Genomic DNA, 14,674 nt, shown 5'->3' with positions numbered 1-14,674 from the left:
GGGCCAGCAGCTGGGGTGCGGGGTGCTGAGAGGGACCCCTCGAGCAGGGAGCCACAGCCTGACCACGATGGTGCTTACCCCTCCACCTTACATCGTCCCCTCCACCTTACATCATCACCCCTTCCAGCGCTGCCTGCCTTCGCGCTGCCTGCCGCCCACCCCCAGCCCATCCGCCCCATCTTCCCCCCGTCCCCGCTCTGCCTTCGGCCTCTGCCCCTGCCCGGGCAGCCGGGCGCTAGCTGCCCCGCAGGGCCGGGAGCTGAGCGAGCACCTTCGCCCCCAGCAGAGCCTCGTGTCCTTGCGCCGCCTTGTAGCTCCCCCGCGTCCGGGCGCGTATCCCCGCGGGGCTGGGCCGCCCGGGCCTCACGCTGCTGCTAGCGTGGCACACCCCGAGTGACTCGGCCGTGTCCAAGCCGCCCTCCCTGCCCGCGGGCACGGTGGGCCGGAGCGCAGCCAGCACCTTCCCCTGCTCCGAGCAGCCTCCTGCCTCCCCCGCCCTTGCGCATCTCCTGCCCGGAGAGCCGCGGGGCAGCGTGCTGGTGTCTGGGCGCAGCGGCGGCCCCCCTCAGCCCTCGCCGCCCCCTGGTGCTAACCCTCCTGTGGCCGTGCCCCTGCCTGCTGAGCCCTGCCCCAACCCCCGTGGGGGCTCGGGGCCCCAGCCCCTGCTGCGGGGGAATTATAGGGGTGGGACGACGGGTGTGAAGTGTCTGCCAGGGGCTGGGAGAGGCTCCTGTGCTTGTGCCCCAGGGCTGCTGGAGCACGCCAGGGCTGCTCCTGCTGCACCCCATCCCTGGTCCTCGCTGCTTCAATACCCTGGTGCACCCTCCACCAGCTAGGGAGCAGACTGGCCCTGCTCTGCCTGGCAAGGCTTCTTCCTCTTCCTTCCTCGCGTGTCCTCCTGTATGTGCCTAGTCCTGCTGCCTGCTTGCAGCCCTCAGGCAGCAGAGGTGCTGGCAGCCCACAGTAGGGGGGGTCAGCAAGTGCTGGCTGCTCTGCAATTCACGGGTGGGTGCTGTGCCAACCCCGCCGCAGCACCTGCATCCAGCGGTCACCCTGCCTCCTCCAGCTGTGGCACAGCCACGGAGGGGTCCAGCTCACCTCTGCGCGCGGTGCGGTGCGGCAGCGCCAGGCTGCCTGGGGATTACTGCCACGGGACGAGGGTCACACTCGGTGTGCACCCCATAGTGCTGGCTGCTCACAGCACGCCAGGGGCCAGCGCTGGTGCAAGCAACCCTATGCTCGTGCACGTGATGGGATGCTCCTCTGGACTGTGACCTGCATGGCGGCGGGAGACGGGACTGTGCCGTGGGGCTATTGGGTGCTGTTCGGTGACTTCTCCATTAAAGTGCAGTTGTCCACCCCCAGTGCCAAGAGCTGTTTATTCGCTCCTCCGTGATGCGCAGCCGGGGAATGACCCAGCAGGGACAGGAGCTGTGCTGAATTGCCACACATAAGAGTTTTTTTCATGTTGAGGAAAAGCCCATACAGGCTGGTGAGGCTGGAAAAGGGTTAGTGGGCTGTGGTCGCAGAGCCCATGCTGGTCCTTGGGCTCCAACCTGGGGTGAGGGACCAGGGAGGGCTCAGCCATCCAACAGCGGCGGATGGCTTTTGAAGAGTGAGCTGAGACCTCAGCGAGCTTCTGGGGCAGGGCCCTGAGGGTTTAGCCGGCACCACCCTGGGGTGGTGGGGAGCTTGCTTGGCTCCCCTTAGAGCTGGCTGCCGCTGGCTTGTGTCAGCTGAGTTTCTCCATGTGTCACTGTTTGCTCCACCAGTCTGGCTGAATGCATGTAAGTGTCCCTCCTCCTGCCCCTGGGGGTGCCTCCATGGCTGCTGCCACCCCAGCCCGTTCCAACACAGGCCCTTGCAAGGCAACCCTTAAGGTGGTGTACGCTGCTCCTCCGGGCAGGTTGCAAGTTCCCAGGGAGTCCAGCTGGTCCACAGGTCCCTCTGGCCATCCCACCGTTGGCTGGGTGCATGTCATGGGCTGCAAAACACCTGGTGCATCTCAATATGGTGGTCCCAGGGTGGTCACCTTCCCATGGCATTGCTTTGCCTTGCTAAGCTGTGCTTGGTCCCCTCTCATGCAAGAGATGGTTGCTAGCACCATTTCCCAGTGAAATTTAATAAAGTCCAGGGGGTCTCTCTCGGGGGCTGCCAGAAGCAAGCGTGCCGACCTCAGTGCGGGACTGGTGCCACCCGTGACAGCAGAGCCCTGCCACCATCCCCAGGCTAGTGGATGTCCGGGGCCGGAACCCCACTTCCCTGCCAGGATGCTCGCTGGCAGCTGCCTCTGGCCTCACCTCCAGTTCCTCTGGGGCTGGGTTATTTTTTGAAGCACTCCAAGGACACGAGTTGTTGTTGCCAATAAGCAACAAGGGGCAGCTCCGCCCCAGCAGGAACAGCTCATCGGCTGACTTCCCATCCGCCCCAGGAAACGTCCCATCTCAGTGAGCAGCGTGCCTGCAAACCTGCTGCAGGCTCGGTGGCAGTCTCCACGATGCCACACTCGGTAAGTAGTGGCCACGCCACTTGGGTAGTTTGGAGGGCCTGGGGCGGGTGGGAGCTGCTGTTGGCTCTGGTGAAAACAAGTGAGATGGTGGAGAGGAAAAGCCAAGCGCAACACTGCTCTCGAGTGCTGGTGTTAAGTCCAGGATGGCCCCACTTGTGCAGGGTGTCTGCAGGAGGGCATTGCTGTGGGGTGGGCAGCATCCCCCGTCATGCGGCAGCACTGGCGTGTATCCCAAGTAGGGAGGGACTGGCAGAGGTCTGGAGGCTACTGCCTCAAAAAGTGCCTCCCGTGGGCTGGGAGCAGACATTTGGTCAAGCTGAATATCCCTTGGGCAGGTTTGATGCTGCTCTAGTTGCTTGCAGAGAAAGAAGTACTTGATGCGCAATTAGAAATACAACCGGTGGAGCCCGCTCCTTTTGTCACTGAGCACAGAGCAGCCCTGCAGCGCTGTCCCCACCACCCAGTGTGCGCAGCACATCCCCGTGCTTCACATGCTCCCCCAGCCCAGAGCCTGGCTTTGTGCCCATGGAGATATCTCGCGAGGCCACAGGTTCCCCCAAGACCCCCGCGGGAGCACACGGGTCCCACCTCGGCCGCTGCTCTGCAGGACGTGGGGACCTTTCATGAGGGTGGCACCACCCTGGTTGTCACAGGGCAGGCTGGAGTGGGGCTGGGGTGCAGGAAAAGAGCCCCGGCCCACCGTACGGGGCAGGCGAGGAGACTTTTGGGAGGGAAGTGCTCCTTGTTCCCGCAAGGGGAGTGCTGGGGTGGTGCGGGCAGCCGTGGCTGGAGAGACACCCCATGGCCAGGGCAGCTGCCCACGCCGGCAGTGCCCCAGAGGTTGCTCCCGCTGCCTTTCTGGCTGCAGAAGCTGCTTTCCCAGCAGTGCCTACCTGCGGGTGCAGATTTCTGCCTCACCAAGGCAGAGGATGAGGCTCGACTCCTTCTCCAGTGCAGGCTGCTGGTCTACACGCTGCTGGGGCTGGGGTCCCTGCTGGTGGGGGGGCTGCGCCTGCCCTGCCCCCCCGCCTGCCAGTGTTATGACACCTCCAAAGTCTTCTGCTCAGAGGAGAGGATGCGGGAGATCCCGGCGGGCCTGCCAGGGAACGCCACCCAGATCTTCTTCGTGGAGACAGCCCTGAGCAGCATCCGCAGAGGGGCCCTGGGCTCCAGCACCACCCTCACCAAGCTGGTCTTCCTCAACAACAACATCCAGGAGCTGGAGGCCAGCGCCTTTCAGGGGCTTCCCAGCCTCACGGAGCTGGAGGTGTCGGGCAACCCCTTGCCGGCAGTCAGCCCGGAGGTGCTGGTGGGGCTGCCCAGCCTCAGCAAGCTCTCCCTGGGCGCCAACGCCATCCGCTCCCTGCAGCCGGGGCTCTTCGCCACTGCTTGTCGCCTGCAGGACCTGCGCTTGCCAGGGAACAAGATTGAGGTTCTGCCCGCCGACATCTTCCGCCCGCTCCGACGTCTCCAGACCCTGGACCTCTCGCAGAATGCCCTGGCTGAGCTGCCGGCTGGGCTGCTGACGCCACTCGTCGCCCTCCGCCTCCTCAAGCTCAGTGACAACCTGCTGACACGGGTGCCCTCCGGCGCTTTCGGGGCACTGGGCCGGCTGGCCGAGCTCCACCTGGATGGTAACTGGCTGGAGGAGCTGCCGGCCAGCGCCTTTGCTGGGCTGGGGGGGCTGCGGCGGCTGCAGCTGCAGCACAACCACCTCGGCAGCCTGGCCCCTGACATCTTTGCCGGTCTCCCCAACCTCACCGTCCTCAGCCTGGAGGGCAACCGCCTGGCTACCCTGCCTGCCTCCCTCTTCACCGGCACCCCTCACCTCCTCCACCTCTCCCTGGCTCGCAACCAGCTGGAGACGCTGCCCCAGGGGCTCTTTGCCAACCTGTCGGCGCTGCAGACCCTGATGCTCTCGCACAACGCCATGATCCATCTCCCCGCCGGGGTTTTCCAGGGCCTGGCAGGGCTGACAGCGCTGCAGCTGAGCCACAACAACCTCTCCAGCCTGCCGGCTGGGCTGCTGGCCGGGCTGCCCCTCCTCACCGCCCTGGCGCTGGACCACAACCGCCTGGCCCACTTGCCCCCGGGGCTCTTCGATGCCAACGAGGAGCTGGCACACGTGGGGCTGGCCGACAACCCCTGGGCCTGCGACTGCCGCCTCGCCTATCTCCTGGGCTGGCTCCAGGGCTTCGCCGAGCCCCTCACCCACGCGCAAGCCTCCTGCGCCAGCCCGGCCACTCTCCAGGGACGGTTCCTGCTGGAGGTCTCCCAGGGGCAGCTGGAGTGCCCGGGAGCACCTGGCATCCCCCAGGAGGAGGGCTGGGACAAGGAGCAGGGGGAGGATGCTCTGGGGCAGTGCACCTACAGCAACCCTGAGGGCACCGTAAGCATGGCCTGTGATGCCACGAGCTGCCAGCAGCTCAGCCTTCGCCTCCCTCCTCCTCCTCCTCCCGGGCAGGTGGCGAGGACGGGGCTGGTGTACCAGGGTGCCTGGGTGCTGCGCTCCCGCTGTGGCACACTGCAGGTCAGCGTCCTTGTCAGGGCGCAGAGCGGGGACGAGGCCATGTCACCAGGTCTCCCCGCTGAGCCCTAGAGCTCGGGCAGGCGCCAGCTCCTGCCTGCTCTTGCATTGGCAACCTCTGAACCAGCCTGGGAAACAGCACGCCATCTCGCTCCGCTACCCCGGTGTGGTCACCAGCCAACACCGAGCTCTCTGCAAAAGCCCGCCTCGTGGTATTTATTCTCCCAGCTATGCGTTTGCCCTGTATTTCAAATATAATTAAAATGTCTATATGATTTTTGTGCAGCCAGTTCCCATGGTGGAGAGAAGAAACGCTCTGTTCCCCTGCCTCTGTCCGTGTGTCTGGGAGAAGCGGTGAAGGTTGCCGTGGTCCGCTGGGGACCTGGCCGGGGCTGTGCGTGGTGTGGCACGGGTGCAGGTGCCTGGCAGCGAGTAGGTGCCGCTCTCCGGCGTGCTCATCTCTGCCCGCTGCAGCCTGGCACTAACCCCCAGCGCACGGGTTTGGGGTGGGGTGTCCAAGGGAGACGTGGGCGAGTGCTGCCGACCGCCCAGCGAGGGGCACGGGCTGCCTGGCTGCAGGGTGGGCTCCAGCCCAGGGCTGTGCACCGGCGGGTCCCCCACCCACCCTGCCCGGGCTTGGCCTGCAGCCCCCCCCCCCCCCCCCCGCAGTCAGCCCCACGGAGGCTCCGTGGAGACGGGGCGCAAAGTCCCAGCGGCGCTGCCCACCCAGGAGACGGCAGGTAAGGCGGGTGCTCCCCTAAGAGAGCAAGCGTGGGTGCGTGGGGCGGTGCGTGTTCGTGGGCGCACGCACGCAAGGCGCAGGCCCAGCAGGCGGCAGCGCGCTGCCTGCCGGCAGAGCCCTTCTCCCGGCGGTTGCGGTGCGGCGTTCCTGCACCATCTCGCGGCCGCTGGGACCTGGGCTCTCCTGGGCCAGGCAGAGCTGGGAGAGCCCTGCCTGCGCCTGGCCACCCTCCTCTGAGCCAGCCTTCCTGGCCCTGCCCGCAGCGACGAGGGACCGGGGTCCTTGCTTGGGGCCGCGCTGGTTGCGCTGCTGGGCCGAGCGGCTCTGCCAGCCCCGGCCCTGCTGCTGCCCGGCCGGAGAGCCGGGAGCGGAGCGGGGGCTCCGTGTCGTATTAGACTGACCTGCCCCCGGCAGCGGGCTGCCATCCCGGCCGTGCTCTGGACTGCCGGCCCCATGCTCCGGGGAGGCAGGTGGGCGATGCTGCACCCCGGGACGCGGTCCTGCACAGCCACCCCGCCGCCCCTTCTGCACAGGGCACTGCCACCGTGCCGCAGCCGTCTCCCAGGTGAGGTTGGCGTGGCCACCTCCGAGCCTGGACCAGCGATGCTGCGGCTGGCCGCGGCTCCCCAAACCCTGGCACAGCTGCCACACCACGGCCAGGGGAGGCTGGTGTCCCTCCCGCCGTGAGCTCGGTCCCCTCGTGCACCCTGGCTCCTGCCACCCCGCAGCCTCCGGAGCGGCCTGGCAGCGAGCGGGGACCTGGACGCATATGGCATTGATGTTGGAAAGGGGTATGGCTGTTGAAAACGTGCAGTAGTTTGAGTGTTTTTAAATTTGCCAGGAAAGGTATAATGAAGCCCAGCATGTGCAAGCTGAGCCTGAATAAGAGCAGGTGAAAACTGAAGAAGAAATGTTTAAATGCAATTAATTAGTGCAATTAGCCTTTGGGAAGCGACGGATGCCTTGTCGTTTTAAGTCTTTGCATCAAACAGGGTGTTTCTTCCCACAAGACACCCTGCACTGGCCAGGAGCCCTGGGTGTCACCGTGGGAGGGTCTTTGGCTTGTGCTAGGATGGAGGGGAGCACAACGCTCAGCCCCAGCCCTACGGCCAGCGAGGTGTGGAGCCGTGGGGCTGAGCCCAGAGCCTGGGTGTCAGTGCATCTGCCCGGCCGCAGATGTTATCCCTGTTATAAGCTTAAACAAATGGCTTCAGAGCAGCACCTTTAGCTACATAAGGCAATTCCTGAGGAAGGAAACAGCTGGATATTTTTAATAGGAAAAGCTTTAAATAGGAAAACTTTCTGTTGTGTCGGTGGGGGTGGTGCCTGTGAAGCTGATGGGTTACGCCGGTGGAGATGTGGGACTGCAGAGAGCATCAGCTACAAAACAGGCTGGCCTGGAGATCTTCAGGTTTTCCTGGATGTAACTAGTCAAGTGGTGCCAGCAGATAACACCTGGGGGGTACGTGCCTGTGACTTCTCTGAGGGCTTTCTGCAACAGCCTCCCACACTGGGGGTGCAGCTCTGCTGCCTGCTCCCTGGCCGTCCCTTATCTCCCCATGCAGACCTGTGCCCTGACCTCATGCGAAACCAAGCCCTGCGCCTGGGCCGTGGATAAAGAGCTGGCCAGGTGATGGGACCCTCGTCTGGTGGACTCGCTCCTCACACGGCAGAGCTCGCTCTGGCAGCTGGACTCGTTCGCAAGTGCTCAGCCAAGTGAGTGATGCAAAATGCTTTATTTGCTCTTTAAAATGTGCTGGGAGGGATAGCTCTGGGGGGGCTGTTGATTGTTTCCTTGCAGCAGGGAGCAGGAGAGGCTGCAGCACCGTGAGCTGGGACCGTCCCTCCGTGTCCCTGTGCTGCTGGAGGGTGGGACAAGTAAGGAGCCACACTGAGGTCCACCGCAGCCAGACGGGGTGAGGGAGAGTTTTAAAAGAGCTTTGCAGTTCAAAACTGTTTATTTTCATCCCCATGCACTCAGTCCAGCCATTCCCACCTGTGCATTTAACCCATTGTGCTGCCCCTGCAGCTCAAGTGAAGCAAGCACTTTTGCATCCGCACCCCCGGCTCCTGCACCCGGGGAGAGGATGGGCAGGGATCAGCAGCAGCTTCTGCCCTGGGGAACCCCACGGGGCAGCTGGCACATACCTAACCTCCCATCGGTTTCTCTTCAAACCCAGTGGCTTTCAGCCTCCTGTATTTGCTGACCTCTCAACATTTTTCAAAAAAATAACTTTTCATAGCAAATTTACCCTCCCAGCATAAGTTTTTTGCATGGTCAGCTTTGATGGACACCCAAGAAGCAACCCACAGCCATTTCCCCTGCTCCCACCCAGGGCTGTGAACCACAAGCTGGAAACTATGGTCTCAGTACGACGTTCACGGCCATTAAACCCCAGCTAATGTGTTAGTTGAGTGTTTCCAAATGACTTGATGGAAGTGGTGGACTTTACATGGGTATTGGTGGGTGTGCACGAGTGACTTCACTTCCTAACTGCAGGTCGGAGCCCTAAATGCTAGGTGTTGAAGAGTTCATCTGTGGACATTTCATAGTCTTTTAATGAGCCTCACTCTAAAGCTTGGATGCTGTTCACAGGTTAACCATTTCTATCTGACAGAGCTGCATAACCAAGGCCAAAATATGATGTGATTAGCAAGAATCCTGAAAAGGAGATGCTTAGAAGCCATGTTTTAAATGACCCCCCTGAACTGAGAGAAGCACCAATGAAATAGCAAGTCCATCCAGCACAGTGTGGAAATTCTGAGTAAACAAGGTCATCTGGTCTTGGCTGGCTTCTGGGACCCTTTCTGGTGCCTCATTAGCAAATGCAGGGCTGACTGCTTCTGTTGTTGCATGAATGGGCTGTTGCCCTGCTGAGTAACTGGACCCACTGGGGCAGCGCTAATGGGCAGCAGCACTTTGCCTTCTTCACCCAGACAGATGCCGAGCCTACAGCCCAAACATGGGAGAAGGAGGGCCAGAGAACAGACCGTCCAGCCCTTGTCCCTCCTGGAACGTCTCCCAGTGCCAAGCCATGAGCTGGCTCGCTCTGCCTTCCTCTCCATCCCTCGGTACCAACGGCCGTGAACTCTTGTAAATGCAGCGTACGTTGGCTTGTACAGTCTCTCTCTTTCTCCTAAAATGAGTTATGATATGCGAATAGAAGAGTCCTGAGAGTTGAATGACAGCGTGGTACCACAGTTCATGAGCTATGGATGGATATTTTTTTGTTCTTCATAACTGATTTTTGAAATCTTTTTTTCAGGACAATGTACCAGCATTTCCTCTTCCTTTTCTTCCTCTCCTTCCATCTCCATAAATGCCAAGATCAAATCCTGGGTGAAGATCCATATGAAATGCCCAAAGACTACCAGGAGGTCTACAGAGGGACAAAAAATGACATCAAAGAGATCCCAAAGATTGCAAAGCCCTTCATTTCTGAGATGATCTTTGTGCAAACCAGCATCACTGCTATAAGGAAAGGTGCCTTCGGGTACATGCCCAACCTGATCAAGATTTTGTTTATTGGCAACAAGATCAAGACAGTTGAACCTGGAGCCTTTGATAATTTGGTCAAGCTGAGGGACTTGGAGATCTCTGGTGCCTTGTTGGAAGAACTAGCTGTGGGCACTTTCCAAAACCTCCCAAGCTTGCAGAGGCTGGAGCTGAGAGACAGCCACCTCAGATACATCCCCAAAGGCCTGTTTGATGGGCTGGAAAATTTGGGAGAGCTCTCCCTGCACATCAATGCAATCTCTTCTCTTCCAGAAGGCATTTTTGATTCTCTCGTCAATCTAACATTTTTGGACCTTGCTAGAAACAGGATCACAACTCTTCCTGGGGATGCCTTTAGCAAACTCCCTCGGCTGCAAGTCCTCCGGCTCTATGAGAATGAATTGCAAGACCTCCCAGAGGGGCTGCTAGACAGTCAGTCGGGACTGCTGGAGCTCAGCCTCCAGAGGAACAGGCTCAGGGCACTGCCATCCATGTTTCTGAGGAGGCTGCCTCACCTGGAGAAGCTCCTCTTGGACAACAACTTCATCGAGGTTCTCCCACCTCAGGGCTTTTTTGGTTTAAACAAATTGAAGCTGCTGACTCTGAGTTCAAACCACATTACGGAGCTCCCCTGCTGCCTTTTTGACATCATGCCACACCTGCGGGAGCTGGACCTGGGCAGGAACAGTTTGGCCACACTTCCAGACAGCATCTTTGTCAACCTCACGTCTCTTGGCAAACTCATCTTGTCCCACAACCAGCTAGCAGCCCTGCCAAGAGGAGCCTTCACTGGGCTCAGCAAGCTGTTGAACCTCCAGCTGGACACAAATCACCTCTCTGCTCTGGATGATGAGGTCTTTGCTTCTCTCCCAAATCTGAAAACCCTCAACCTTCGGAAGAATCAGCTGGAGAGCGTGCCCCGAGGGCTTCTGGACCCCCTGAAGAAGCTCATCTCAGTGTATCCGAGTGGAAACCCATGGAGATGTGACTGCAACCTCTGCTACCTGCACAGCTGGATCCTAGGCAACAGTGAGAAGGTCAAATTGTCCACCCAAGTATCATGCAAGAGTCCACCCCACCTGGCAGGGCGAGCAGTGACATCACTGAGGGATGACCACTTAACTTGCCAAGCTACTCTGCCTCTTTCAGCTTCTTTTACCCCATCTCTGCCATTCACCTCCACATCATCACAGGGGATATCAATGTTGCTGTCACCTCGAGCCTTGCCCACTGCAGCGCCAACCACGTTGTCATTGGCAGCCTTTCCCATCATGGCACTGCCAACCATGCTGTCACCTGTGGCCACCTCTGCCATGATGCCAACCATGCCAATGGAGGCCTTCATTGCCACCCCATCACCAACTGTGCTGCCCAAGACCTCCATCACCACCTCATCATCAACCAATGTGCCCAAGACCTCCACCACCACACCATCATCAACCATGCTGCCCAAGACGTCCATCACCATGACAACATCAACCATGCTGCCAAAGGCCTCCATCACCACTCCATCATCATCTGTGCTGCCTGAGACCTCCATCACCACCCCATCACCAACTGTGCTGTCTGAGGCCTCCATCACCACCCTATCACCAATTGTGCCACCTGAGGGCTCCATCACCACCCCATCACCAACTGTGCTGTCTGAGACCTCCATCACCACTCCATCACCAGTTGTGCCACCTGAGGCCTCCATCACCACGCCATCACCAGCTGTGCTGCCAGAGACCTCCATCACCACCCCATCACCAGCTGTGCTGCCAGAGACCTCCGTCACCACCCCATCACCAACTGTGCTGCCAGAGACCTCCATCAATACACCATTACCAACTGTGCTGCCCAAGGCTTCCATCACCACCCCATCACCCGCTGTGCCACAGGAGGCCTTCAGCCTGTGTGTAACTCCAGCCACCGTAAGCCTACAGCCTCCTGGGGCCCCCAGCCCAGAGCCTGCGCTGTCCACTCTAGCTTCTGCCACCACGTCAGTGCCAACCGTCCCGCTGGCAGCCACCACCAGACAAGTGTCTCCTGCTCTTCTGGTGCCCATGGAGAGGCCAGCCACCATCCAGTGGGGGACATCCAGCATCTCCCTCGCCTCGGCCCCCCCTGAGGCGCTCTGGCCACCCCCCAGGGCTGCTGTGCCGGGCATGGTCCTTCTGGCCTCACACTCCCCGTCCCGCCGTGCTCCTGCGCCAGGCGGGGAGCAGGCCCGTGCCACCGCGTGGGGCTTGTCCACGGTTGGCACCCAGCCCGCTCCCACTGCCCCCCAACGCGCTCTCACCCCCGCAGGCACCGTCCTGCTCCCGACACCTCCTGTCCCCCCGCCGCCAGACCATACGAGCCCCTGGCCGGCCTCCCCGGCCCTGGCCCCCAGCGGCCATCACACCCGGGGCTTCGCCCTGCGGTCCAGCCCACGGCACTGCCGGGTCTCCCTGGCCCTGGCCCTGGCCGCGCTGGCGCTGCAGGCAGGCTGCACGCTGCTATGGGGGACACTCGTCCTTCTCCTGCACCAAGCCACCCGCCGCCAGGGCCACCCCATGCCACCGGTGAGGCTGCTGCGTCTCCATGCCCTGGCTGCCCCGGGGCCCGCAGAGCAGGCCCGGGCACCGCTTTGAGCTTCGCTGCCCCTGCGTGAGCTGGGCAGTGCCCGTCGCCCTCCTTTGGGGGGTCTGGAGCCACGGGGTGCGTGTGTCGTGGGGTGCGGACCGTCCCCCGGGGGTGGGTGTCCCAGCAGCCAGGCAGTTTCGGGGTGCCTCCCAGCTGGCCTCTGGAGACGCTGGGAGCCTGCGGAGCCTGTGCGCGGTGCCGCTGCCTGACGGGCCCTTCTGCCGAGCGACACTAGGTGGCATCCCGACACAGGCGGTGGCTGCCGCTGCCTGCCCAGGGCCACCGGCAGCAGAGAGGGCGAGCAGTGGCCCCGAAGGCACCGCACCGAAATGCCGGAGACCCCGCACCCGGCCAGCTGGGGACCTCGCTGGACCCCGGGCACGGCCCGCTCTTGCCTGCAGGGTCTGGTCGGGGCTTCTGCCTGCATCTCCTCCCCATCCCTGGCAGGTACCTGCAGGGTGCAAGCAGCCCTTGGGGAAGGAGATCCCAAGGCCTCCTGCCCCGCGCCCCAGCTTCTTCCCCGCGTCGCATTACGGGATGTGTCGGTGCCCGTACATCCGTCGTAACACTCTGACCTCTTCCTCTCTCTTTCTCCCTTCCCTCCTCACTGATATTAAAGCCTCCGCTGCATCTCTGCCATGCACTGAAGGGCTGGAGAGAGGAGTGTTTTCATCCCAGGGCTTTTCTCACCGTGACCTGCTGCGGGGGTTCCTGTTGCTTGCGGGAGCGTGGGGGTCCCCAGTCAGTGCTGGCCATCAGGGACCGGTGTAGGACCAGGGTTGCACACCTTCCTGCAGGCAGCAGCATAGTGAGACAACAGACATGCTTTTCTCCCCCCTCTTAAATCTCATGTCCCCAAAACCTCTTTGCGATGCTGCCTGTCCTGGCCTCTCTCGAAGAGTAATGTTTGAGCATGGCCAGCCACGTGGTTTTCATACCATAACTTCGCCTGGTGCTGAGCCCTGACTGCAGGCTGGGCACCCGCTCTTTGGAAGCTCGGGAGGACGGGGCTAACTCTCCTCATAACGGAAGGGCTGATGTGTGCCTTCACCTCTGCAGTCCTGGGCTGCCGCCAGGGCCAGGCAAGTGCCAAACCTAAACGAAAGTGGCTGTTTCTGTGGGTTTTCTGCCGTCACAGAAAGTGCTGAAACTTTAACTGGAAAGCTTTAGCCCAGGAGATTTTTGAGCCGATGAACACAGGGGTTGTTCCTTGGTTCGGGTCTCTGGGTACCTTATTTTGCTCTAGGCTCAGCGTTGACTTCGCCCTGTGCCAGGCAAGCTGCTCCCAAATTTAATCACCCCAGTTACTACAGGGTTGCAGGTATCTGTCTTCAACTCCTCACCTTTGCCGCCGGCACCTTCTCCGTCCTGCCCTGCCATTGGGTGCCCTTCCACAGGGGCTGCCTGGCTTTGGGGGGGGTCTCAGGAGGGTGAACCCCTGAAAATCAATAGTCTGGGCATGTGCTGGGCAAAGAGCCATGGGGAAGCAGCTCAGAAACCTCCTGGCTGGGGAGCCCCAGCTCCCCTGCCTGGTGCAAGACCAAGGGAGGGGGAAAGGGGCTTCGCGTTAAGGGTATGTGCCTGTGGCTGTGCATTAGGGACCTGGATATATGTCTTTGCTAAGAGCCTGTGCAGTGTTACAGGCCCTTCGGCTGCTCCTTGAAGTCCTGCTGACGGCTGTGAAATACGGGAGGGGAGTGCGGGGCAGCACATCTGGGCGGGATGGAGCGAGCGGCTCCAGGGCTGGGGCTGGCACGGCAGGTAATGAGACGCAGATGAGGGGGAGGGAGTGTTTTTCCTGGCAGTCCAGATGGGCTCGACTTAATACTTGATTTAGAGGGTTTGAAAGCGGGGCCTGGCTGCTGGGGAACAGACCCCAAGCACTTCCTGGGGCGGCAAGGGGGGGGTCTCCGCTGGCTTTTCAGATATTTAATGGCCCAGCGCAGCCTAAACAGGGAAGTACTTCGGGGTGAGATTAGCACAACATAATCACATCTTAAAAGGTCTTCAGAGACACCAGGCACGTCCGCTCTCATATTAATTACTTGTTATTAATAAAGCTGGGGTCAGGCTAGAGGTGTTCACTCTGGAGTGCGCTGATTCCCTCTTTGCAGAGCGGTGGTGTATCTGAAAGCAGCACAAAGCCCCGCCAGCCTCCACCTGTGCCCGTCCCGCTCCAGAAACCAAATGGCCAACATTCCTATAGCTGCCTTTAAAACTAATTTGCCCCATAATACCCCAAAAGGGCCATGTCTTTCTAAGTGCCCAGAACACCTCAGAGTGCTGTAAAATAATAATAGCCAGGGTGTTCCCAGCACGGGAATTTCCTGCTATGATTGATTTCTAATTTGCAATGAAAATACAGCTGCCTGTGTTCCCGGGTTCGCAGGCAGGAGTCGGCTCCCTCCATCGCTGTGGGGCCGATCCCTGGAGGGTTGCGGCTGGGCTGGGCTGGGAGGAATTGGCAGCCATCCCATTTGCCCCTGGTCGCCCTGGTGTCCCCTGGGAGGGAAGGGACTGAGAGGCGGGTGGGATGCAGGGTGTTCTGGGGGTGATGGGCCTGGGCAGCCTGTGGGGGAACACACTTGGGTTTCCTGAGCAAGAGCAGCCAGAGAGCACGCGGGGATGGGGCAGAGCATAGGGGATCTGCACCGCGGGGACCAGAGTACAGGTTTGCTGCTTCAGAGCCGCACCTCTCCGCGATGCCAAGGAGAGGCCTTCCTCCCAGCGGGGAGGTACGTGGCCGGGGCAGGTGCGCAGGGAGGACACAGCCCCCAGCACGCCCTCCCCGCT

The 14,674-nt window shown here is 61.0% G+C and overlaps 1 protein-coding gene across 1 annotated transcript in view; it reads left to right on the top strand.

Moving 5' to 3' along the window:
- LOC115347260 overlaps window positions 1–14,674 on the top strand; it is a 22,435-nt gene extending 7,761 nt beyond the window's left edge. The window contains exons 2-7 of the mRNA XM_041126801.1: window positions 315–437; window positions 2,862–5,107; window positions 5,706–5,776; window positions 6,193–6,343; window positions 6,507–6,569; window positions 9,045–14,674. Of these exons, the coding sequence (XP_040982735.1) occupies window positions 315–437; window positions 2,862–5,107; window positions 5,706–5,776; window positions 6,193–6,343; window positions 6,507–6,569; window positions 9,045–11,889 (5,499 nt within the window). The 3' untranslated portion in view covers window positions 11,890–14,674. The remainder of the gene's footprint in view (window positions 1–314; window positions 438–2,861; window positions 5,108–5,705; window positions 5,777–6,192; window positions 6,344–6,506; window positions 6,570–9,044) is intronic.

This window comes from Aquila chrysaetos, chromosome 10 (genome assembly GCF_900496995.4).
Source record: "Aquila chrysaetos chrysaetos chromosome 10, bAquChr1.4, whole genome shotgun sequence".
In the NCBI taxonomy this organism is placed as follows: domain Eukaryota; kingdom Metazoa; phylum Chordata; class Aves; order Accipitriformes; family Accipitridae; genus Aquila; species Aquila chrysaetos.
Note: the sequence above shows the minus strand (reverse complement) of the source record. Positions and strands in the feature narration are given on the sequence as shown.